The 26,792-nt window shown below is 45.7% G+C and overlaps 1 protein-coding gene and 1 non-coding gene across 2 annotated transcripts in view; both read right to left on the bottom strand.

Moving 5' to 3' along the window:
* Nucleotides 1-16,711, bottom strand: part of LOC147678957 (cofilin-1-like) — a 53,521-nt gene extending 36,810 nt beyond the window's left edge. Inside the window, exons 1-3 of the mRNA XM_086942691.1 lie at nucleotides 16,586-16,711; nucleotides 7,218-7,519; nucleotides 1,187-1,263 (exon numbers count right to left, since the gene is read on the bottom strand). Of these exons, the coding sequence (XP_086798817.1) occupies nucleotides 1,187-1,263; nucleotides 7,218-7,519; nucleotides 16,586-16,588 (382 nt within the window). The 5' untranslated portion in view covers nucleotides 16,589-16,711. The remainder of the gene's footprint in view (nucleotides 1-1,186; nucleotides 1,264-7,217; nucleotides 7,520-16,585) is intronic.
* A 6,790-nt stretch (nucleotides 16,712-23,501) lies between these two features.
* LOC147678956 (small nucleolar RNA snR60/Z15/Z230/Z193/J17) lies at nucleotides 23,502-23,585 on the bottom strand. Its single transcript, XR_015302010.1, has one exon. It is a non-coding gene; the product is annotated as a small nucleolar RNA snR60/Z15/Z230/Z193/J17 (small nucleolar RNA).
* Between the last annotated feature and the right edge of the window lie 3,207 nt (nucleotides 23,586-26,792).

Raw genomic sequence — 26,792 nt, 5'->3', positions numbered from 1 at the left:
CAGTCTGTGCCCATGGCTAGAGAGAGAGTTGGGGCAGTAACAGCTGGCCATGCCCACAGTCAGGCAGACTCACCAGCTTGATCATTTGATGAACCCAGAAGGTGTTAGGGAACCCCCCCCCCCCAAGCCCATTTATGTGTGATATCACTAATGATGACAGACATCACTAATGATGTTACACATTAATGAGACAGCTCAGAAGGGAGCACTGGATTCTCATTCTGGAGTTTGCTGGGGCCTTCAAGAGATCCAGCACTGGAAAAACTCCCTTGCACTGCCCCCACAACAAACACGAGCACGCCCCCCAGGCTTTTTGGGAGGTTTGAAAAACAAACAGGCAGCCATGAGCTTTACACACACACTCGTCGTGAGGGTCCTGAGAGCACCTTTTCACAACATAAATTATTTTTTTTCCCCTTGCCAACTCCTAGAGCCGGCCACTACCCCCTGAAGTCAATCAAGTGCCAATTGCCGAAGCCAAAATCATGCTCGAGAGCATCATCCACGAAACCGCAGACGAAGACATCTCAGCCAAGGCATTGTGAAGCCATCTTGCCGGTCAGCCGGCTTTATACACCAGCATCCCGACTTTCAAGCCCCACAACCGCCATATCATGCTCGAGAAAATCATTTGCCATGTTACATGCAAATGAAGCATCTCAGCCGTTACGACATCTCCCCACCCCCTGGCCCATCAAGCACATCTCAAACTGCACCTGATTTAGCCAAAGGACAGAGAAGCGTTGGATACTACACCCAGCGGGAGAACCACCTTCGTGATCATGGTGTCTCCCCTGCCAGGTAATAAATGCTGTAGTTTATGTTTATGGATTTGTAAAGCGCATAGCTGCCCAAGGGCTTCCCAGCGCTGAGAGAGGTTGGCAGAGGTTGCTTAGAAGATTATGGTGAGTCCTATACTTCCAGTTTTACGGGATTACGGGAAGAGCCAAGTGAGTAGTCCCATACTTCCAGTTGTCTCACCACCAGAAAGGATAAGGGTAACCGAGGAGAAAGGACAGTACAGGATTAAGTTAGGTCAGATTGATTTTTCGACTTTTACATCCAAATAAAATCAATGGGCAAAAAAGAACTCAACCCTAAGTAAGAGTAAGCAAATCAATCTTCTCTATTGCCACCTTCCCGACTATCTAGACACCAAAACTAGAACTGTTCTTTTCTTCTTTACCTTGAAGGTTCCTGCTCAATGCCTCCTTGGCGGCACCGTACATCATTTTATTCTTCATAGGGGCACTGTCCGGATTCCTGAAAAGAAAAGGTCAGAGGGTTGAAATAAAGCCAACTCTGGACATTCACGCGCTTTGTGCAAAGATTACCGCCTTTAATTCCGAAAGCATACAATTGGGAAAAAATGTAATAAGCGAGCAAACAACTTGGTACAACATCCACTGGTTCACAAATATTTAGGGGACTTGCATCCAATTTAGGGGCAGGACCAGCTTAGACCTCATTTCAACTTGCCTCAACGCTCCAGGCGACTAGTTCGAATCATTCTCGCAGATAAAATAGTTCTGGTCTGTGTTATCCGACATTTAGCTAGGTCTCATGAGAAAATTAGCAACAAAGACCGGGTGAGAGGAACGCACGGAATTGCCTGGCTTGTTGACTGGTGCCAGTCGACATCTGAGTGCTGCCGCTTCACACACAAGCAAGCACGGGCTTGTACCACTTCACAGACAGGGTGGCAAATGTGGAGGGATTCATTTCCAGTATCAAATCCGTCCACCAGACAGTCTGTTAGTGGCTCAGAAGCAGCCGGTGGCAAAAATATCCAAGTGATCTTCAGCAGACACTGAAACCAGTGAAGCCACGCCTCAGCTCTGCGCCACTGATATCGGCCTGTGCCTCTGACGTCAGAAGCCCAGGCGAGCAGCGAAAGGTGACTTCCGGTAACCAGCTGGGACTCGTCTGGGAGGGCAGATGGTCCAAAGGTACTTTATGGGCAGTGACTGAAAGCAGCAGAGCTACCCAGGGCTGATGGGGCAGTGACTGATAGCACCAAGGACTGATGGGGCAGTGACTGATAGCTACCAAGGACTGATGGGGCAGTGACTGATAGCTACCAAGGAGTGATGGGGCAGTGACTGATAGCTACCAAGTACTGATGAGGCAGTGACTGATAGCTACAAATGGCTGATGGGCAGTGCCTGATAGCTACCAAGGGCTGTTGGGCAGTGACTGATAGCTACCAAGTACTGATGAGGCAGTGACTGATAGCTACAAATGGCTGATGGGCAGTGCCTGATAGCTACCAAGGGCTGTTGGGCAGTGACTGATAGCTACCAAGTACTGATGAGGCACTGACTGATAGTTACCAAGGGCTGGCGGGGCAGTGGCTGATAGCTACAAATGGCTGATGGGGCAGTGCATGATAGCTACCAAGGACTGATGGGGCAGTGACTGATAGTTACCAAGGGCTGACGGGGCAGTGGCTGATAGCTACAAATGGCTGATGGGGCAGTGGCTGATAGCTACAAATGGCTGATGGGGCAGTGCATGATAGCTACCAAGGACTGATGGGGCAGTGACTGATAGTTACCAAGGGCTGACGGGCAGTGGCTGATAGCTACAAATGGCTGATGGGGCAGTGCATGATAGCTACCAAGGGCTGATGGGCAGTGCCTGATAGCTACCAAGGGCTGTTGGGCAGTGCATGATAGCTACCAAGGGCTGATGGGGCAGTGACTGATAGCTACCAATGGCTGATGGGGCAGTGCATGACAGCTACCAATGGCTGATGGGGCAGTGCATGATAGCTACCCATGACTGATGGGGCAGTGACTGATAGCTACCGAGGGTTCACAGGGCAGTGACTGATAGCACCAAGGACTGATGGGGCAATGACTGATAGCACCAAGGACTGATGGGGCAGTGACTGATAGCTACCAATGGCTTATGGGGCAGTGACTGATAGCTACCTAGGGTGCACAGGGCAGTGACTGATAGCACCAAGGACTGATGGGGCAGTGACTGATAGCTACCAAGGACTGATGGGGCAGTGACCGATAGCTACCAAGGACTGATGGGGCAGTGACTGATAGCTACCAAAGACTGATGGGGCAGTGACTGATAGCTACCAAGGGCTGATGGGCAGTGCATGATAGCTACCAAGGGCTCATGGGGCAGTGGCTGATAGCTACCAAGGGCTGATGGGCAGTGCATGATAGCTACCAAGGGCTGATGGGCAGTGCCTGATAGCTACCAAGGGCTGTTGGGCAGTGCCTGATAGCTACCAAGGGCTGATGGGGCAGTGACTGATAGCTACCAAGGGCTGATGGGGCAGTACCTGATAGCTACCAAGGACTGATGGGGCAGTGACTGATAGCTACCAAGGGCTGATGGGGTTGTGACTGATAGCTAACAAGGACTGATGGGGCAGTGACTGATAGCACCAAGGACTGATGGGGTAGATTGGGCAGTGACTGATAGAACCAAGGGCTGATGGAGCAGTGACTGATAGCTACCAAGGGCTGTTGGGCAGTGCATGATAGCTACCAAGGGCTGTTGGGCAGTGACTGATAGCTACCAAGGGCTGATGGGGCAGAAACTGATAGCTACCCAGGGCGCACAGGGCAGTGACTGATAGCACCAAGGACTGATGAGGCAGTGACTGATAGCTACCAAGGGCTGATGGGGCAGTGACTGATAGCTACCAATGGCTGATGGAGCAGTGCATGACAGCTACCAATGGCTGATGGGGCAGTGCATGATAGCTACCAATGACTGATGGGGCAGTGACTGATAGCTACCCAGGGTGCACAGGGCAGTGACTGATAGCACCAAGGACTGATGGGGCAGTGACTGATAGCACCAAGGACTGATGGGGCAGTGACTGATAGCTACCAATGGCTTATGGGGCAGTGAGTGATAGCTACCTAGGGTGCACAGGGCAGTGACTGATAGCACCAAGGACTGATGGGGCAGTGCATGATAGCTACCAAGGGCTGATGGGGCAGTGACTGATAGCTACCAAGGACTGATGGGGCAGTGACTGATAGCTACCAAGGGCTGATGGGGCAGTACCTGATAGCTACCAAGGACTGATGGGGCAGTGACTGATAGCTACCAAGGGCTGATGGGGTTGTGACTGATAGCTAACAAGGACTGATGGGGCAGTGACTGATAGCACCAAGGACTGATGGGGTAGATTGGGCAGTGACTGATAGCTACCAAGGGCTGATGGGGCAGTGACTGATAGCAGCAAGGACTGATAGGGCAGTGACTGATAGCTACCAATGGCTGATGAGTCAGTGACTGATAGCTACCTAGGGCTGATGGGGCAGTGACTGGTAGCCCCAAGGACTGATGGGGCAGTGACTGATAGCACCAAGGACAGATGGGGTAGATTGGGCAGTGACTGATAGCTACCAAGGACTGATGGGGCAGTGACTGATAGCACCAAGGACTGATGGGTAGATTGGGCAGTGACTGATAGCTACCAAGGGCTGATGGGGCAGTGACTGATAGCTACCAATGGCTGATGAGTCAGTGACTGATAGCTACCTAGGGCTGATGGGGCAGTGACTGGTAGCCCCAAGGACTGATGGGTCAGTGACTTATAGCTACCAATGGCTGATGAGTCAGTGACTTATATAGCTACCAATGGCTGATGGGGCAGTGACTAATAGCTACCAATGGCTGATGGGGCAGTGCATGGTAGCTACCAATGGCTGATGAGGCAGTGACTAATAGCTACCAATGGCTGATGGGGCAGTGACTAATAGCTACCAATGGCTGATGGGGCAGTGCATGGTAGCTACCAATGGCTGATGAGGCAGTGACTAATAGCTACCAATGGCTGATGGGGCAGTGCATGGTAGCTACCAATGGCTGATGAGGCAGTGACTAATAGCTACCAATGGCTGATGGGGCAGTGACTAATAGCTACCAATGGCTGATGAGTCAGTGACTTATATAGCTACCAATGGCTGATGGGGCAGTGACTAATAGCTACCAATGGCTGATGGGGCAGTGCATGGTAGCTACCAATGGCTGATGAGGCAGTGACTAATAGCTACCAATGGCTGATGGGGCAGTGACTAATAGCTACCAATGGCTGATGGGGCAGTGCATGGTAGCTACCAATGGCTGATGAGGCAGTGACTAATAGCTACCAATGGCTGATGGGGCAGTGCATGGTAGCTACCAATGGCTGATGAGGCAGTGACTAATAGCTACCAATGGCTGATGGGGCAGTGACTAATAGCTACCAATGGCTGATGGGGCAGTGCATGGTAGCTACCAATGGCTGATGAGGCAGTGACTAATAGCTACCAATGGCTGATGAGGCAGTGACTAATAGCTACCAATGGCTAATGGGGCAGTGCATGGTAGCTACCAATGGCTGATGGGGTGTGCTCCTTGAGGTGCAAAATAGGAAGATAGAGGAGGACAGAAGTCCTTCACATGTGATGAAGAGTAGTCAGGGTAGCCATCTCTACACATTCAAGTAATGCCTGCAAAGCTTCTTATATTCCCCAGCGGTTGAAGCAGTGAAGTGACCAGGGTGGACACCAGTGCATTGGCAAAGGTTTATGTTCAGTAGCCTAACTTCATAGATTACAACTTGACTAGGGACACAGGCATCTAACACCACAGACCTGTTGCATCTACTCATCGAGATTTCTTGCCAAATAGGCCTATTGAAGACTAAAGCCAGCAATGCAATCCAAGGATGCCATCCATCTGCTTTACTGGGTTGAATTCCTAGATGTACACCAACATTGACAAGCGTGCATTCAAGAAATGTGTATTTGTAGACACCATTTGCCGGTGTCTATAGAAAACGGGTTTAATTTCTAAAATACATCTAAAGAGGATATTTGAGTGATAAACCTTGTGTGTTGGGCAGGCATATTAAGTGTGACAAATTGAATGTTCGTTTTCAGGCAAACACTTACATTGTATTTTCAACCTGTAGTTGTGCATTTCGTGTGGTGATAGTCTCTTTCTGGGACAGCGTAGGGCTGCTTACCTCCTCCTCTCTCCAGTGTGTTGGGGGAGGCACACCACTCATATCATTAGCTTAGTGTCGGGGTGATTGCAGCAAATGCTGCTAGGTATTACTCACACAGAGGCAAATCGATAAAGCGTTTTTACCTTACCGCTGCCCATCCAGTCTGATGCATGGAGGTGATTACGGCTCATAATCCTGCATGGGGGGGGGGGGGGGGGGCACTAATGTCATCTTGCCTTATTTGCTTACTATTTCAAAACTAATAAAAGTATTTGGGATGATTTTCTTGAACATAGCTCTTATTACAGAAGATGTTGGAAAAGTCAGTCCTCTGCTAGCCTTCACAGCATCACCGAAAGTTACATCAATTATTCAATATAATTTGATTTTCTACAACAAATTGTGTTAAACCCTCTCACGTAGCAAATGCAGAATTAAAACAATATGCTGTATGACTACACAAAAAAGGTGCCTTTCGAAAATGTCACACAAAAGTAAAAGGATTGCCAGTTTGCTACTTTCTGAAGCAGGACGACCGACCCAATCAATGGGAAGAAACAGGAGCACATCAGGTCAAGAAGATGGCATTCAATTACTTGCGAGAGATGGTGTTTGCATAAACCTAGCCTGTCAAACTAAACAACTTACCTCATACATGTCTGAGGATTACCCTTTAAACGAAGAATGTTTGAACTTCAGCGTGAACTTTTGATGAAAGTATTGTGTATCACAAAAACGTGCTGCAAGTTGGAAACAAGCTCACACCTAACACGCCACCACCCGAGAAAACTGCCACAACTGTCCACCAGCTCCCAGTAAACTCAGCCAATCAAAAATACACCGCAAATGTTTCTGCACAAAAGAAGCATCCACAGGTTCCCTATCTTACAACCACAACAATGATGCAACAAGACCGGTGTTTTTGGTGGCTGCTCGTGGCCCTTGGCAGTATATACTGCTGTGGTGACTGACCTAGTGTTTGTGCATGATGCTCAGGAATGTTCACTGTAGGTTCCATGTTGTGGTATGGAATGTATGTATTTGAGATAGAGACAGTTAATTCCTTCTCCTGCAATAAAGACACATGACGAAACGACTCCTTTTGAATGGATACACCATTGTCTGTGTTGTATTGCCACCATGCCCATCTGGCTTTCACAATTGTCCTTCACCAGCAACCCTGGATGATGCAAGCTTTGGGGCGCCGGGAAATTCTTGACCAACATCTGTCAGAAAGACTTACCAGAAGATAAAAAGCAGAGCCTCGTGCTGCCCTTCCTTGGTCTCAAATGAGACATTGTAAAGGCCATAGCGACAGTCGTCTCTCGGAAGCATGTCGAGGAAGTGCTTATACACATCATCAATTCCACCGCAGTCGCCTACGAGGATCTGCTTTCCTTCGTCAATGGTGATGGTTTTTAGGTCAGGGCTTAAGCATAACCAGACAGCCTTCCTCCTCCTCTTCATGTCTGTCGATCCAGCTCCACTCCCGTGCATCTCCTTGTTCGCCGCGATGACGGAGTCTGCTACAGAAACACTGGCAGCCTAGAAAGGAGAAGCGATGGCATTGGAATTGTAATTGCATTGATATAGCACTTACTACCTCTGATGAGGCATCAAAGTGCTTTTTTCGGCAAGTAGCAAGATACTCCAGAACCCAAAAAGTATTAGTGGTGAATTAGTATAGGGAAATATGACATCAATTTGAGCGGGGGACATGTTAGTCTGTTATTTGGATTGCAAAATATTAGTGGAGGGATAGAAGAGAGAAGGCTTTGAATTTATATAGCACCTGCAACCCCTGATAAGGTGTTGAAGAGCTTTTCGGCAGGTAGCACATCACTCCGGAACCCAAACAGGATTAGTAGATTGAAAGGTAATAGTTGAGAGATAGAAGAGGGGAGGGTCTAGAAAATGTAGATTTTTTTGGGGAGTTCATAGCAGTAGAAGGAGGTTAGGGATGAGTAAAGGGGAGTTAGAGGGGGAAGAGACAGAGGGAAAGGGTTAAAAACGTTTGTTTGGGAGAATAGTGAAAGAAGTGTGAGAGGATGCGCGGAGGGGTAGAGAAAGGAAGAGTCTAGAGAGGTTCTTTTGGGGGGATCATAGTATTGAAACATGGTTGAGATGCTTGAGGGAGTGGAGGTAGAGGATATATAGAGAAGTATAAGGTGAGAAATAGGGTAGTACATTGAAGAGAGTAGTAGAATGAAGTTTGAGATGAGTCAGAGTGGAGGTAGAGGATATATTGCAAGAGGTATAGGGTGAGATATAGGGCAGTGCTTTGGAATGCTGAATTATAAGCAAAGTAATAAATAAAAAGATACACGAGTCCATGTAAGGTATATAAGTTGATTTAAGTAGTATTTAATAAACTCATACTTTCAAGTGATGCTGTACTTTAAGTATGTTTTTAATTCAATAGTGAAGCAATTATAGATAAATAGTCATGATAAAAGATTTACTTATTCATGCAGTCACATATATATTTTAACATAGAATAATATAACTATAAGTAACATGTACATTTGTTAAGCGTAGCTAACGAATATATATTTAAAAACATATTTATGATATACGTTTGTAGAAAGCAGAACACATATGTGGGTACACATTTATATTCCAAGCAAATGCTCATATACAGAGGGATATGCTGTATATTTATGTTTGAGCATAGTGGTTATGTGGGGAAGAGCCAGCGCTTGGCTGCCTGAACAGAGAAGGATGTGGCACCTATGTTTTTTTTTCTTGTATGGTGGGATTTTGAGGCGAGCAGAGGTACCTTTGTTGAATGTATTTGGTGATTTTATTCCTGATGAAGATCTGTCCTGTTCCATGTATCGATTGTGGGTGATACAAAGCAATTTGAATGTGGATATTCTGCCAACCGCGAACTAACGTAGGGCTTTCAAGGCAGGGTAGATGTGGGCTTGTGGCTTTATATGTAAGAGTATTCTGGTTGCAGAGTTCTGAATCTGATCTAGTCTTTTCATAGTTGTTAAAGATTATCCATGGTAGATTTCTTTGGCTTAATCATGTTTAGACAGAACAATAGAGATAGTAACCTGGACCTTGTGTAGAAATCCCACATGGGGGTAGATGTGCCGCCAAATTTTTATAGTAACAAAGTTTGATCTTGCTAGTTTGTCCACTTGGGCGTTCATTGATAGCTTTGAGTTCATGGTAATCATGAGGTTTTTTACTTCCTTTGATACTTTAGGTAGTGCTCCCAGGTCAGGTATCGAAGTTAGGGAATGTGTCTGGGGACTTCTGCCTTGCCTTGAGAGAGAGAGCTTCTTAGAACGAGCTCTGTAGCTTCATGCTAATTGACCCATCTGATGTTAAGAGACTTCTTAGGAAGGCTTCGCATGCAGTCACCTTAATTAATGTTGCCTTGGAAAATGCTACGTTGGGGATGCGCTAGTTGTAGCGTAGGTACAGGTTAATGCTTCATACCTACAAACTTCTAATGAAGGGGAATGTTGATAGCTGCTCTGTTACTTTCTGTATCCTGATTCTCAAACTGGTTATCCTGTGCGTGCTGAACAGCCTTAACCTCATCCGTAGATTTGGCTTGGCATTAGTTCCAATGTATTTCTACATCCTCACTTTGAGATGCCTGTACATCAAGCTGTTTTTGGCTTTGTAATAAACGGATTAAACTTGACTGGGAGTCTGTGAATCTTAGGAGTCATGGTAAATTGGAACTGAAATATTTGATTAGCTAACAATTTCTCTCCCCTCCATGCTTTCATGCTGACAAAAAGTCCCATCGACCTCAGATTCCAGAGAGGATCTTGAACATGGAAATTGGCTCCTTCAATACAATTGGATCTACAGCCACTATTTGTTCTCTTTAGAGAAATAGATTTCAATAAGGCGAAGCCTTACTCATTATACCTACATTCTCCAACCAGTGAATTAAGAAAGATTGGTCGACCGTATCAAATACAGCCGACAGATCGAGGAGAACCAGGCTGCAGTTCCTCCACTATCCAGCGTAGCCCTGATCTAATCAGTGGATTTGAATAATGCCATCTCTGTGCTGTGGCCTGGTCTGAAACCAAATTGTGTTGGGTCCAGTAGGTGGTTATTTTGGATAAAGGCCATAATTTATTGAATCCTCAGGATTGAGACTGGGCTTTTTTAATAGGGGAAAGACTGAAGCTTTTTTCAATAGTGATGGAAAAAGTCCAGTCACGTACATAGAATTAGAAATAGCAGTAAGATTAATAGCAATAACATCATGGATCATTTTTATCACTAGTGGTGGGCAAAGATCTGTGGGTGACCCAGATTTGGTGGCCCTGGTCGCATCAGTCAAGGGCATTCTCTTTCCATCGGTGCACCGGAGAACACAACAGTCTTTTCAGTAGGACTGTCTCACCAACTAAGCAAATGTTGAGGGTAAAAGTCCAGATGTGCAGAAGTTAGTAATACCGATTTCCAAAGTGCGATTCTCTCTGAATGGCTATTAGGAATCATAATTCCTAATGTATGAAACTAATTTAAGTTTCATTTAAGAATTCCTTGTGTCACAAATGGACCTACCTCAATAATATTAATGAGGTAGCTTGCGACCAATTAGAGAGCACAGCCATCACTGGGATGGTGACCTGCTGAGGTCAGCAGACAACCATACCTGTGATTGCTTTTAATAAAGCAAGTTTTTTTCATGCTACCCGTTTTCCTTAAAGGAAAACGGGATGCCGTTTGAAAAGAAAAAGCATGAAACCTTGAAGTGTCTCGTCTAGGCAGCACTTGAGCTGTCTCTTCGAGGCATGCTGTGTTCAGGACCTGGGCTTTAAGCTCTGCCCATATACTGTCTATGTTTTCAATTGCCTCTAGTGACTGTCTTTTGTAAAAAATATTCTTTTGTTTGTATGTTCAGTAGTCCTTTTTTACTCTTGTAACCACCCATAAGTACTGCCCCTGTCACATGTGTTGTTGTTTAGTGTGTGTTATTTATGGTTTGTGAGCAATATTTTGTTCATGACTTTCTCTTAGCTGCTGATGAAAGAGCTCCCTACCCTCCACCCTCCACAGCCGGCGTATACACTACGGGCCCGATGTAGGTCGGTCGGTAACGGCCGAAAATCTGAATTTTCGGCCGTTACCGACCGGTATACCTGAAATGGTATGTAGGGGCACAATTTTACAGAATCGGTAAATTTACCGATTCTGTAAAATACCGAATCGGTATTTTTACCGATTCGGTAATCCTCTGATGTAGGTGGGACTCTTCAGAGTCCCAGGAGCCTTAACGAATCTGTATTTTACCATCAAATCCAATTTGATGGTAAAATACGGATTCAGGTGTGCATGCACATGTGTGCATGCACACCTATGCCATGTGACAGGCAGACCTGCCCTTAGGGCAGGTAGGCCTGCCACATGGCACCTGTGCCTGTTTTGGGGGTGCCAGAGGGTGTCAAAGTGACACCCCCTGCACCCTTGTGTGAATCGGTATTTACCGATTCGGTAAATACCGAATCGGTAATGCCCATTCATTCCTATGGGCTCTGAAGCCCATAGGAATGAATGGGCATTACCGATTCTGTATTTACAGAATCGGTAAATACCGATTGTTAAAGATTCAGTATTTCAACATCTGGATATACCTACATATCCACACTTTAGATTTACCGATTTTTAATTACCGAATCGGTAAAATTCGGTAATTAAAAATCGGTAAATCTAATTTACCTACATCTGGCCCCACATCTTTAAATGCACGCCGCACTTTAAAATTGGTGCCTGCGCATCTCTCTTCTGTTATGTGCAGCTCGCTAAGCACTCTTTTTTAATATAATGTCTTTTTAAGAAGTGCTGCATGCCGCGCTTGATCTTCAACACATTCAGTAATGTTGCCCGCAAAGAAGACAAAAGACAATTTCCGAGTGGTAAAAACAAATGCGGCGGCCATGCGCATAACTTATAATTTGCGGGGCTCGCCCAACTGTATTTTCTTTTTTTGCAACTCCTTACTCCTCCGTACTAGGAAACATTGGAATTTTATCACCCACCTCATAACTTTAAAAAATGCATGGACTTTAAATCTTTGCAGCGCCGAGCAGGAGCAAGGCTTTTTAACCCCTTAAGTGCTGATGACCGAACCGCTCCGTCATCAGCTACGGGTGAGCTGTGCTGATGACAGAGCGGTTCCGTCATGGCCCGCTCGGCGCGCCTGCGCGGCGCGAATTTCGCGCCTGCGCTGACGTTGTATTGAGCGGGGCGGGCCATGACGGAACCGCTCCGTCAGAAGCACAGGTCAACCGACGCTGTTGACGGAGCGGTTTCGTCACCAGCATGCGGCCGCCGCACGGCCGCCCCGCCCCCTTAGCACTGCGGCGGAATAGCCGCCGCAGTGAAGGGGTTAAAGTCAATGCCTTTTTCAAAGTTACAAGGAGAAAGATAAAGTTATTGGGCCTGATTCACAAATGTAATCTGAGACAAAATCCCAACTCTATGACTTTCGGTATTCACAGAAGGCATTTAGGAGTACTAAAGTTAGGATTTTGTCTCAGTGAATTCTAAGTATTGGTCTTAAATTAAATTTACGACAAACTAAAGTTTAACTGAGACAAAATCCTAACTTTAATACTCCTAAATGCCTTTTGTGAATACCGAAAGTTGTAAAGTTAGGATTTTGTCTTAGATTACTTTTGTGAATTGGGCCCATACTGTTTCCTAGCATGGAGTAGCATTCTGTTGCAAAAGGACACAAGCACAGCACTCCGTGCCTGATCTTGAACAATGGGAGCCGTGTGCCTTTTTTTTCTTCAGTGCAGCTCGTCCAACGGTATTTTTTCTTTTTGCAACAGCTTGCTCCTCCGTACTAGGAAACATTATAACTTTATCTCTCACCTTGTGACTTTAAAAAAGGCATTGCCTTGAAAAAGCATTGATCTTGCTTGGTACTGCAAAGTCAATGAGTGCCACAGGAGGCCTCCAGATGGGGACGAGGTCTTTGGAAAGGCCTAGCCTGCACCTGAATCACTTTGCAAGCAGAGGCAAGCGAAAGACAAGGGGCCTGCTTTCCAAAGGTAAACTTACACGTTTGGGTGATCTTTATCAGTATTCACAAACTACGATTTAATAGTAACTTCATGTCTGCAGTCAGGCGGAGAACTCTGCACAAAATAAGATAGGCCAGTCTTATCTTTTTATGTGCTGAGTTCTCCACCCTGACTCAGTGGTGGATGGCACGGCATGCAGGTGGTGAGGCAGGGGTGATGGGAGGGCACGGCTGCAATGTAAAAAAAAAATATATTCATAAAATAACACTTACCTAGCGGCTGCCAGGCCCTGCAACTCTGCTCCATAGAGTGGGTTGGCATGAAGTAGAGCAAAGTAGAGATGTATAGAAAGAGTGTGGTAGACTAGAGAGGTATAGATTGGAATGGTGGTGAGGGGAGTGGGATGGCGTAAAGTGGTGTGGAGTGGCGGAGAATGGAGTGAAGTAAAATGGAGTAGAGTGGCATAGAGGGAGAGGAGCAGAGTGCCTTAGAGTAGTGTAGAGTAGGTTGGCTTAGAGTACAGTGGCATAGAGTGAAGTGGGGCGGAGTAGAGTGGCATACAGTAGAGTGACATTGTGTGGGGTGGAATGGGGTAGAGTGGCAGTGTGTGGAGTCGAGTAGTATGGCATAGAGTAGAGTGGTGTAGAGTAGGGTGCTTAGAGTGACATGCAATGGAATGAAGTGGCATAGACTAGAGTGGAGTGGCTAAGAGTAAAGTACAGTGGACTGTCAGAAAATGAAGTGGCTTAGAGTGCGGTGGCAAAGAGTAGTGATGCAGAGCAGAGTGCAGTGTAGAGTAGAATGCATAGAGTGCAGTGGTGTATAGTGCAGTGATGTAGAGGAGTGTAGAGCAGAGTGGTATATAGTGCCCTGGGGTAGAGTGCAGTGGAGTAGAGTGGTGCAGAGTAGAGCAGAGTGGCGTAGAGTGCAGTGGTATAGAGTAGAGTGGTGCTAAGGGCAGTGGTGTAGAGTGCAGTGGCATTGAGTGCAGTGGCATAGGTTAGAGTGGTGCAAAGTGGAGTAGAGTGGCTTAGAGTGCAATGGCATAGAGTAGAGTGCAATGGTGTAGAGTAGAGTGCAATGGTGTAGAGTACAGTAATGTCAAGTTAAGTGTCCAGAGTAGAGTGGCACAGAGTAGAGTGTCACAGAGTATAGTGGTGAATATTGGTGTAGAGGAGAGTAAGTTGGCATAGAGCACAGTAGCATAGAGCAGAGTGGTGAAGAGTAGAGTGGTGTAGAATGCAGTGGCATGTAGTGCAGAGATGCAGAGTAAAGTACAATGACAAAGAGTGCAGTGGATTGGAGTAGAGTGGTGCACAGTACAATTCAGTTACATAAAGTGGTGCAAAGTAGAGTGGTGCAGAGTCGATTAGAGTGTCAAAGAGTGCTGTTGCATAGAGTGTTGCAGAGTAGGGTGCTGAGAGTACAGTGGCATAGAATAGAGTAGTGTGGTGTAAAGTGAAGTGGCTTAGAGTGCAGTGGTGTAGAATAGAGTGACGTAAAGTTCAGTGGCATAGAGGGCAGTAGCATACAGTAGAGTGGTGTGGAATAAAGTGTAGTGGCGTTGATTACAGTGGTAAAGCATTAAGTATAGTGGCATAGAATACTGTGGCATAGAGCAGAGTGGTGGATAATAGAGTGTTGTAGAGTCCAGGCACAGAAATTTCAGTGGTGTAAAGTGTTGTGGAATAGAGTTGGGCTAGGCAAAGTAGAGTGTCACAGAGTGCAGTGGACTAGAGTAGAGTGGTGCAGAGTACAGTGCAGTGGCATAGAGTGGGGTGGTGCAAAGTAGAATACAGTGGCACAGAGTAGAGTGGTGCAGAGTAGAGTATGATAGACTGCAGTGGCAGAGAGTGAAATGTCATAGAGTGGTTCAGAGTAGAGTGCAGTTGTACAGAATTCAGTGCCATAGGGTGCAGTTTTGCAGAGTAAAGTACCATGGCATAAAGGCAGTGGTGTAGAGTGGTGCAGAATACTGAGGCATAAAATGAAGTGGCATATAATGTGCTGTGGTATAGAGTACTGTTGTGTAGAGTAGAGTGGGGCGAAGTGCAGTGGCATAGAGTTCAATGTGGAGAGTGCAGTGGCATACAATAGAGCAGTGTAAAGTAGAGTTCTGTGGCATAGAGTATGATTGCCTAGAGTAGAGTGGAATAGAGTGCAGTGGCGTAGATTTCAGTGGCATACAGTAGAGCAGTGCACACTAGAGTGCAGTGGCATAAAGTGCAGCAGCAATACAAGCTACATGAATGGGGATACGCGAGACGGACTGAAAACTCGAATACTCATATGCAGTGCTTGAACACAAAGAAAAAAAGTAGCTCCAAAAAAGGGGACAATGGATGGACACAATTACTTAGTCCATGCTCCAAGTGAGGGGCAAACACAAGAAGAGGACTTGACACCAGTATGCCATGACATTTGGGGGTGAAAGAAATAAGAGTGAATCTGAATCTAACAAATGATAAGCTATGGGAGGGCTGTAATCCCACTGTGCGTAGGCAACACCTCTTGCAGAGACAGCGCATATGCTTTTCTAGGTGAAACCTAACAAAGGGGACCGCCATGCTACACCAAGAAAAAAGCAGCAGGACAGTATAAGGCTGAAGGGTCTTCAGCTGTAACCAATTCATGGCCGACTTCTGCATCTATGACTAATAGGCACTCTGTCTTTCTCGCAACTTAACAGTACAGGAGGGCAGATTTATGTCGGACTTGCGCCACGTTTAAGCCCCCGTTGCGTCACGCAACGGCTGCGTAAACGTGGCGCATCCCTGCGACCCATTTACAACGTGATGCATCTAGGCAGATGCGTAACATTGTAAAGCCCTGCGCCACATGTGGGCGTTCCGGCGCAGGGTGGGTGTTCCGGGGCAGGTGCGCCTCGCAAAAGTGCCTGCGTGAAATCTACAAGATTTCACGCAGGCACTTTTACAACAAAACTGCGTAAAAACCCTGCGCCTGCTTGAAGCAGGCGTAAGGCTTGATGCAGCATTGGACAGATATGGCCCCCCAGAGGATTGCTGGAGCTGCATCGCACTTGCGACGCAACTCCAGCAATGCGCCGCCTTTACAGCACAGATGCGTCACGCATCTGTGCCGTTTTTGCCCCATGGTGCGCCGCATTGTAAATGCGGCGCACCATGGGTGGCGGAGCTGTGGCGCACAATAACTGGCGCATCCCTGGGGATGTGCCAGTTATTGTAAATCTGCCCCATGGTGTGAAGCACAGGAGGGGCAGGTAACCATTCTAGTAGAGGATACTTTTTAAAATTTTTATTAAAATAACTGTTTGCCCACCGCTTCTAAAAAGTCAATGCCCTCGAGGAACGGATCATCTTTAACATAAGGACACACGTGCAGGTCCTGTGCATGCGATTTGAAAAGGAAAAGCATATCTTAGCCAGAGTGTCAGCCTATTGTTATTGGCTGCTTCAGGTGGAAGTCCTGCGTTTGATCTTATAAGGGGTCGGGTGAGACAGCATCTGGCATCTAGCTCTGACATACTGTCGCATTTTGAAATACAGAATGCTCGAGGGTGGTATTCCGGTCTTTTGGGCGCAGAGACACAATGAACCTGTGTCCAGTCACTCACCATGCTGGCAGCAGTCCGCCCCTAGCCCAGCTGCAGGCACTGCTTGGAGGAGAGAGAAAAGCGTCCTGTCCCGCTCTTTTACTGATGCTGCTGTGAAGCTCCTAGCTGAAGATTGCTGGTGTTTTCTGCGTTTTTATGCAGCTGGAGACAGAGTATTATCAACAGCAGCTCCTGTCAGGTGACTGGATGAGAGGAGGGCTTGCCTGAGGAGAAAAGCTAAATTTGCAACTCTTGCCTTTTCTTAAAGGTGTTGCCTACTATATTGTCCTGTAGTCCTTAAAGGTGTACCCTGATGTTAGCAGGCAAATTTAAACCCTTTCATTTATGCTTATAGTCACTTGACTAATATTCTAAGGGATACATTGAGCTGCTGACCTCAGTGTCTAATTAGAAATTCAGCTTTGAAAGAACCTAGTTTTTGTAGCAGACTAGGGGGCATATTATCAAGGGATTTATCTCCGCTTTTTTGGCTTTAAAAGCCAAGAAAGCGGAGATAAAATTATTTCCCATCAGCAACAGGGTGCTAACACGCAAATTTGCATGTTAGCACCCTTTTTCTCTACGCTTCCCCTTGCATCTGTAATGAGATGCAAAGGGAGCGTTTCAGAGAAAAATAATAGCAGAAATGTTGTTAAGCGACATTTCTCCTATTATCAAGGATTTCGCTAACCCTGTTAGAGACAAAAAAAGCAGTGCTAACCGCGGTTAGCACTGCTTTTTTGACCCCTGGTATTTTCCTGACTTAGCCATGATATCCTATGGAAGGTGGATATCATGGCTAAGTTTGTGAGCCCCTATCATCAGGCTAACGCCCAACTTCAAGAGATTATCGTTGGTTTTCCAGCGATAATCTCTCAATTGGCAGTTAGCGTGAGGATTTTTTATCACTACTAAGATAAACCTTGCTAATAGCAAGTTATCTCTGCGATAATTTCCGGCGATGCTCAGCGTTTAAAAATTCGTTGCTAAGCATCGTTAGCGGTAAATATCGCTAAACGTTGGTAATATGCCCCTAGTTTCGCTGTCTCACACAAAGTGCCTGATCACAAGTTTGCTGGTGCGAAAGTGGGGCGGCATGCCACCACCCAACTCTTGCACCACCAAACTCGACCGTAGGTCGGCCGCCAGATTACCAATATGTTTCTTGTCTGTGGACAGTCCTACACAAGAGAAACGCCAAAGCGAGTTCCTGCACGGCACGGACTGTGAAGCCCATGACATGCAGGAACTGGGTGTGCATGCAGACGGGGCACACCATGTGCACCCCTGCATTCATCCCCATGGCTAAAGGCAACAGGGGGCCCTCTAGGGCCATGCTAGTTTTCTCACCACCAGCAGTTTCATGATGTGAGCACCGCAATGAGACCGATGGCTGTGAGGAAACTGGTGGTTGTTGCTGTCCTAAAATGGTCTGACCGCCGTACTTGTAATACAGCCGTCGGACCACTGAAGCCACTGCACTTCCAGCATGGGTTCAGTGGTCCAACTCGTAATCAGGCCCCAATGCTCAATTCTGTCATATTAGAAATGAAGGTTACAGAGCAGCCCTTTTCCAATAAAAGGAAGCAAACTGATGCACCACCAACTGCGAATTCCAAATTGATTAAGTCAGAAGAAAAGTCAATAGCAGCAATGGTGGTAGAAGTTCAGGCAATTCGTAATACAATGGATGTTATTTGATCTGATAATAAACATACTCAATCAAACAATCAATCAGGGTTCTTGTGTAGCCTGGCTAATCAACCGTGAGGCCTCAAAGCACTATGCTATTCAAAGAGACTTAGCAAGGTTAGCAATGACAGTAACTGATAATGAGATTAGGATATGTGACAATAAAGCTGGAATTGATCACTTGCCACCTCAAGGTAGTCAGTCATACGGTGCTTATGAAAAGGATGTTGTTGGATTTGGGAAGTGTGTATCCTTAACATACATGAAGTATTAAGGGTCATATTTACAGAGCCTTTTTGGAAAATCTATTGCCATCGTCATTCAAATTAAAATTTTCTGAGAAGATTTAAATTGATAATTCTCATTGCATACCATCACATCATAAACCTAACCAATCTAAATCGGGAAAAGTCATATTTAAAGTGGTACTTCTCCACCACCTCATAATGATTCGTAAAGCTGTCAGGGACCTTCCATCATTAATGGTGAAATAAAATAAAATATACAAACAAGTCACCAAGGCTTCGCAAAGATAACTGTTACTTTGTGTAAGCATTTTTCTGATTTCCATCCTTGACTACGAAAAGCAGGTTACATATACAGACTTTTTGGTCCATCAGTCATAAGAATAAGGAAAAACTATGGGGCATATTCGCAAGGATTTATTGCTGAGTTATCGGCACTTTAGCGCAGCAAAAGTGGCGAAAGAATTATCGCCCCATTCTCAAGCTGGTGCAAACTGTCAATATCGCCAGTTTTCCAGCAATAGCTTCCGCAAAAAACATCCCCACGGATGAGAGCGACAACTAAAGCTTATGATTTGCAGAGTAGGCCTTCCCATGCAAAAACACGCAAAAACACCACTTCGTGATATTCTCAACGGCCAGCCAGATTTGCGATGCGATCCAAAAACAAGCGAGAAGGCGCGTTAACAGCAGGGATTTAATACCTGCCTTTTACTGGTGTTAAGCAACACGACTATCTTCAGTATGAAAGGGAGCCCAACCCAGAACCTCATCTGAAGACCAACAGATGCCATGGAGCCAATAATCATGAAGCATGGACACCCAAGAGGGCCACAACACCCACCGCCAACATCCCAGGACCCCTCCCACCCAACTACTACAGAGGCAGCGCAGAACAAGACAGCTAACCTTCTGAAAACGGCATGGCCCCTCAGCGACACAATTGCCCTTCCCTGACCTTGAAGTCCCAGGCTGGTGCTCCTTGGGGCTTGTGAGCTTCTGGTTGTCCTAAGTACTTGCTCTGGCTACCTCCATTGTGCTTCGCAGTAGTTTTGGTTTTGCTTGTGGTTTTTTTTCTACTTTTATAGAGATTTTTCCCACCTGGCGTGTGTGAATTGCAGGCCTGGCGCAGATTATCGCAGATTTTTTTTATCGCAGTTGGGCCCATCATAACTTTTTTCGTTGTGGTTTAGATTTTTATCGCCTTCCCGGTGACTTTATCGCAGACATTTGATGCGTTATCGGGAAACTATTGCATGTTACCGCTCTGTCCTATTCACAACAGAGTTATTTTCCTGAGATAGACGGCAATATGAAACATTGTGTTCACCGATTTTGGCGATGATTATCGCACGTTCTTCGAGAATATCCCCTCATTTATTCATGGGCCAACTGTACAAAAATTAGGAATAGTGATTTCCAAATAGCAGTTTTATCCAAATCGTTATCCTTTTATGTATGAAACTTTTTATTTCAGACTTGTGATTACTAGCGGTTCGCTAAAAAACGACCACAATAATATTAAATAAGGTAGATTGCTGTTTGTGTCTCATTAGAATGCATGCCTTCACGGGGGAAGGTGGTCAGCTTAGGGTCAGCAGACCACTATGTCTGTGATTACTTTTGAATAAAGTTTTTTTTTTTTTAAATGTAACTTGTTTTCATTAAAGGAAAATGGTATGCATTACAACAGAAAAATGCAAACACTTTATTTAAAATTTTTAAGAGAAGGTAGTGGTCTGTGGGACCACTACCTGCTTCTAAAAATATTTTTCTAGTATTCACAAAGGAGCAAGAATACCGCAGGGCTCCCCTTCCTATTTGCATGCACCCCCATAAACTTTGAGTTCGCTAAACATTGATGCATAATACTAGAAATTACTATTTGGAAGGGTCTCCCTAAACACGCACCTTACAAACAGCAATTTCTACACCAAAACTGGAATTCTGGAGAACTGCAATTTGGATGTTTGTACATCAGGAAAAGCATTTTTGCTTTTGCAAACAGCCTGATTTTGCAGATCGGGCTGTTTGCGATGGCAAACATGCTTCGTACAGTCCTTTTCTTCACCAGCAAACTTGATTGCTGATTTGGATTGTTTGCTCCATTCGCTTCAAGCTTCTATGACTGGCACATGTTTTTCAGCCATGTCACCATTTTCATTTTCCATAGCAGGTACCACAGTCCCCTGTCTCCATCACAGATTGTATGTTTTGTTTAGTGTTATATATGTGAGACTTACTCTCTTCATTTATTGTATTCAGTTAAAATCTTCTAGCCTCTTGTTTAAACTGTTCTATATATTTTTTACAACAGCAAATGGATATACTTTAAAAATAGCTTTTTAACATTTTAAAGGCTTACGTCACCCCAAAAAAAGGAAAATATTAGAATATTTACGTAAATACAAATGGGTATTTTTTTCTTTTTTACAAGAAACTGACACACATGTGTTTACAAGTGATTTTTTTATTGTTGTGTTTAACAGAGACAGATTGATAACACATCAATGTCACATTAGTGCACATGCCATCATCACATCACCAAGAACAGGTTCCCATGGTTGGCCCACTGTATAACCAGACCCTCAACTGATTTTGCCCAGGTACTGGGTAGCAGGCTATCACATGTCATGATTTAACAAATGTCCCAAGCATGTTGTGTGAGTATAGGTCAACTATGATGATAATTACTGCTGCTGTCCATGGTCTTGTACTAAGATTGTTCACACTTTTGTGGAGCTCCAGGTGGGCCCACACAGGAAGAGTAAGAGGGTACTGTGCGGGGCCCCCTCGGGTTGTACTTATTTATGCCAATAGTGTATAGCTACTCTGTCCTCTTGCACCCAATACGTACAGCTGGTTGTGAGAATACAACAGACACTCAAGAAGTGACTGTCCCTCCAGGTCCTGCCACATTTGTGTCTTCCGCAGGCTGGGAACCATTGACAGCCATCTCATTAGACATTCAAACAAGCATTTACAATGCAATGGTCTCGGCAATATTATAGGTAGAGCTATTAGTATTGCTCATTATTTTTTTAAATCTTTTTTGTATCCCTAAATAAATGGCATTGTCATTTCAATTGGTATTAGCTTTTTTTTGCATATGTGATACCTATTGCATTAGCAGAGAGAGAGTGAGGTAGTGAGAGAGAGAGAGGTATTGAAATAGAGAGAGAGTGAGGTAGTGGGAGAGAGTGAAGTAGATAGAGTGAGGTAGTGAAAGAGTGAGGTAGTGAAAGAGTGAGATAGTGAGGGAGAGGGATGTTGTGAGGTAGTGAGATATAAGCATAGAGTGATGTTGTGATGTAGTGAGATAGAGAGAGGTAGTGAAAGAGAGTGAAAGTGAGTTAGTGAGATAGAAAGAGTGAGGTAGTGAGATAGAGAGTGATTGAGGTAGTGAGTTAGAGAGAGAGAAGTTGTGAGATAGTGAGATAGATAGAGTTATGTAGTGAGAGAGAGGTAGACAGAGAGAGTGAGGTAGTGAGAGACAGAGAGTGAGGTAGTGAGAGAGAGGGATGTTCTGAGGTAGTGAGATAGAAACAGTGAGTGAGTTTGTGAGGTAGTGAGATAGAGAGTGAGGTAGTGAAAGAGAGAGTGAAAGTGACTTAGTGAGATAGAAAGAGAGAGAGTGAGGTAGTGAGATAGAGAGAGAGTGAGGTAGTGAGTTAGAGAGAGTGAAGTTGTGAGGTAGTGAGATAGAGAGTGAGTTAGTGAGAGAGTGATGTAGTGATTTTTTGAGGGAGTGAGTCGTGATATAGTGAGAGTGAGATAGTGAGATAGAAATAGATAGAGTGAGGTAGTGAGATAGAGAGAGAGTGAGCTAGTGAGATAGAGAAAGAGTAAAGTTGTGAGGTAGTGTGTTTGAGAGTGATGTGGAATGCATGCTAACAATAAGTAACAAACAAGCATGCTACAAATACCTCCCACCCCAAGACCGGCACTTACCTCTCATGCCGCTGATCAGCACGCATAAGCTGTCAGGAGAAACAAGAACAATCTATCCAAGGCTCATTAGCGCTCGTTCAACTGCCCATGATGGACCTGGCATAAAAGGCAACAGTTTCCTGATACACCGCAAAACTCTCCAGGCTCAAGAGAAACGAGAGCGACCTCATCAGCGGGAGGGGGCGGGAAAAAGACACGGACAGCGGGAGGGGAGCACCCCTGGGAGTTGGTGGGCCTGCTTTGGCCTGTCTCCATCGAGAGAGCCTGCTGTCACTTGGGAGCAGGCCTTGGGTTAGAGGGATCCCTCAGAGGCTGCAGCGCCTTTTGTAAAGTGATCTCCAAACACATTCCCAAAACCCCAAACAGGAGGTGAGGAAGGACCAGGGCACCAGAGCGAACAGGCAAGGCCCAAGCTAGTTAGATTGGCTTTAAGGGGAAACAGAGGCCCGGACTGGGATTTGAAGCGCTGAAATCCGGATCACAGTTCACCAAAACAACCACTCGACTCGACTTTTAACATGCTGTCAAAAGCAGAGAGGGGCAACACCGGATAAAAAATACCAGAGAGCTTCAAAGAGCAAGCAAAAAATGGCATTCCAAGGACACCACAATTTTCTTCCATTTTATTATAAAATAAAAAGGTTATTTCCCTTGGGGATATCCAGGGCCCAGATGGATGAGTTGGTGCGTTCTGAGCTTTTAACATCGTTTGAAGGTTATTCAATAATGAGTTACATATCTTCTCATTTAAAAAGCTTTTTTTTTCTCTTTATGAAATACTCCAATACTTACTAAAGCATTTTTTGTTAAACCTTTCAATTGAAGCCGCTGTACATCCCTTCTTCCATTTCTTGGAATTTAGTGAACGATGTCATAATAATATATATCGCATCTTGCAATTTTCAGGTTAAGTTTAGTGTGCTATAAATTGTTTTGGGATAGTCTGAATATTCATATTAGGTTTCTTGCTTTTGCCACCTAAGCATTTGAGGAAAGAAGACAATAAGCGGGCATTTTGAACAGGTGACCCCAAACTACCAAAAAACGATTGCATACATCAGATAGGAGCGAAAGACAAGAGCTCTTATTCACCACTGTTCATCTGCTGAACTATGTGATCATCATGATATCGATCTCGGCGCAGACCCATCGCGTGCTACTATTATGCAGTACACACTAACAGTACTACATGCCGGGCACCCTCTAAGAAACACAAAGGAATCCTGCCTGAGAAGTCGTTTAACTAGGGCAGGGGCTAGCACGCATCACATGCCCTCGAGCGATTTATGAAGTTTCATGCAAAGCTCTCTGGTGATAAACGTGTACTTCTGATAGTGTGACTTGGCTAAAAACGATTAAGTAAAATTACATCCCTTTCATCAACAAAATAACCATATCAATCTAGTGAGGAAAACAAACTGACACGAGAATTTAAACACCTTCAACCACCACTTACCAGCTTCATCCGGGCACGTCCTGTTTCTCCAGCGCCACGTCCATTGGCAGCCCACTGAAATGTAATCAGCTTGTTCTCGGTCACCTCAGACCCAGTGCAATTTCCAGCAAATGTGGTCCTGCAATTATGAAAGCAGTATTTTAGTGAGCACGTTATCTACGGGTACATTTCCATGCCAGTCAGCCCTTTGCACTTTCAGCTCCAAGTGTTCCTTGTTACGACACATTCCCGAGTTGCAGCAGCACTCTGCATTCAAGATACCAGTTGCGATGCTGAGATCCTGTGCGGGCAGGACACAGACAGCGGGAGGGGGCGGCAGGTGTCTGGGCACCCAGAGGTGTCGTGTCCTGGTGCGATCCAGCAACATTTCTTTGAAGACAAGGCTAGGATTGGCAGTTCAGAGGGTCAGACTAAGATTGAGCTCATTCACCTAATTAAAAGTGAAGTGCTAATCAAGAAAATAATGGCCCTAGTTAGCATGGTGAATAAATTGATCTAAAACACGCTCACCATGTTTTTCGCCTTGTATATGTCAGTAGTGATCATGTGGCCATTCTTCAGGACCTCAGGAAAAAAACTTCACTACATTGTGACTGAATTCAATTTGTGTAATGGTGATCAGTCATGCAACAGTGACTCTACAAACAACACTCGAGACCACATACCCCCACTTCACCAGATGGCTGAGAAAAATATTTCTGGCAAAGCCCCCCTTAGTGGGCATTGCAGCGCCGGCATGATGAGGAGCTAGCCCAATGATGAAGCATAATACACATCCGGTGTGTGAGGGCCCGTGTTCCTATTGGAGCACATTCCTCTCCCTGGATCTCTAATCCCTCTCACATTTCTTACCTTGTGGAACTGCACACCCCTTCTACCAATAACATAGTAAGAGTATTCTATCTTCACCGGCTAACCCATCCACCAGACATCATATAACTGCGCTGCGGTCGTCCATTGTTTTACAGTGTCTAGTCGCGTCGCGTGGAGTCCTTGGGTCCCGAGCAGTAGAATAGGCAATGATAAGCTCACCGGGGCTTTTGAGGCACCAGATTAAGATAGAGTTGCAGCATGAAAACCAAAGTTGCATACATTTGAACAAAAACTTAGTTTGTACAATGTGGGCCCACAAAATTAAATATACAGGAAGATCCTGTGACCTAATAATGACCTTAGTTTGAAGGACAGTGACAGTGTTATATTAGAGTGTTAGATCTGTCAGCCTTAGGGTGTCCTCCCCCGACCGTTTTGCCTGCTTGCCGTCTCTTTTTACGGATTCTTTTTGTTGGCCATAGGACTCTGCTGACCAGTGCTAAAGTGCATTTATTTTTCCCCGCAGTAATTGTGCGCAGGACAATTTACAAAAAAAATAAACTAGTGTGAGGTGCAGATTGGAAAGTCCCCCATTGGGCTCTGTTCTATTGCATATACTTTCCCCCAAAAACAGTGATTATGTAACCGCGGTTACAAGACTTAGGGTGTGGTACAAAAGTGAATAACGAAGGCTGTGAGCGGGAAATGAGGGAATAGGTACGAGAGATTAGCACTCCAGCTGCCCATGCCCCTTGAGTCCCTCGGACTCACCCCCCCCCCCCCCATCTTCCCGGATTACTGTGACCCTTGCCCCGTTTCACATACCACGGGGGCCGCAATTCTCCTGAGCTACGGCGGCGTTACAACGTCCTCCGGGAGTGGCCACCACTCTTCCGTCCACTCCTCCTGCTCAACACCGGCTCTCTCCGCACGTCATTGGGGTGCCTCGTCTGCTTCTCGTCCTCGCTCCTCGATGAGCTCATCTGCTTCACATCCTTGTTCCTCATTTGGCTCGTCCTCGTTCCTCAGGAGTGCTCCGGTCTGTTCCCTCCGTCTCCCGAGTCCTGAACACGCACACCTCAGCGTCCTGCAATTAAGGTCGGCGTTCAAGATACCAGTTGCGATGAGATCCTGTGCGGGCGGGACAGGACCAGCGGGAGGGGGCGGGAAAAAAGACGGCGGGAACCAGACAGCGGGAGGGGGCGGCAAAAAAGACGGCTACCACTGAATGATTTATTTAGCGGGAGGAGGGCGGGAACAAACACGGACAGTGGGAGGGGGGCGGGAAAAAGACCACGGCAGGGAAAGAATACAACGGCCGACCGATTCAGCGGGAGGAGGGCGGAAACAGAGACGGACAGCGGGAGGGGGGGCGGGAAAAAGACAGCGGGAAACGAGGACAGCAGCCTACCTCATCACAAGAAGACTTAAAATGGCGGCCACAAGCTTTTGAAATTTTTTCGGAATTGGGGGCGTATTTTGCTGTTCTGAGTGACGGACGACGTCACTGTCTAAAGAACAGCAAAAATGACGCCCCCAAATCCGAAAAAGACGGGGCTTCTTTGGAGGGATGGCTCTCTCCTCCAATGGCTGGCCTCCATTTAGGAAGCCAGCCAATGAAGAAAGAGCAAAAAGAGGGAGGGATAAATGCAGCACTCTAAGAATCATTAAATCTCCGACTTCCGGTTTCTGCCTTACGGCAGAACCGATAGTCCTCGACCTAAAAAGGGTTACTGCATAGTATTGTTCGCAATGTGGGGCATACAGGCCTCCCTTTTCCATGTGTTTATACAATTTACACAGAGCCACTGATTTCCTAGTGCCCACCTATATCAAGTTGTCTCCCTTTTGAGGTCGCTTTGTCCGAATTATATACGTTGACACCCAGATAGTAGATCATGTCAGACCACTAGTTGGGTCCTACATTTGGCAGCATCTCCCTTTCGGCTTGTAATAACCCAGCATGTATTTGCCCAATTAAACTTCAGGCCTATTAAGGTGCCAAATTAATTCAAAAGTTCCATTGCAAGGTAAAAGTCCCTCTGCACTTCATACATGTACATTAAAGCGT

This window comes from Lissotriton vulgaris, chromosome 11 (assembly GCF_964263255.1).
Source record: "Lissotriton vulgaris chromosome 11, aLisVul1.2, whole genome shotgun sequence".
Lineage (NCBI taxonomy): Eukaryota > Metazoa > Chordata > Amphibia > Caudata > Salamandridae > Lissotriton > Lissotriton vulgaris.
This window is presented reverse-complemented; position numbering and strand designations above follow the sequence as displayed.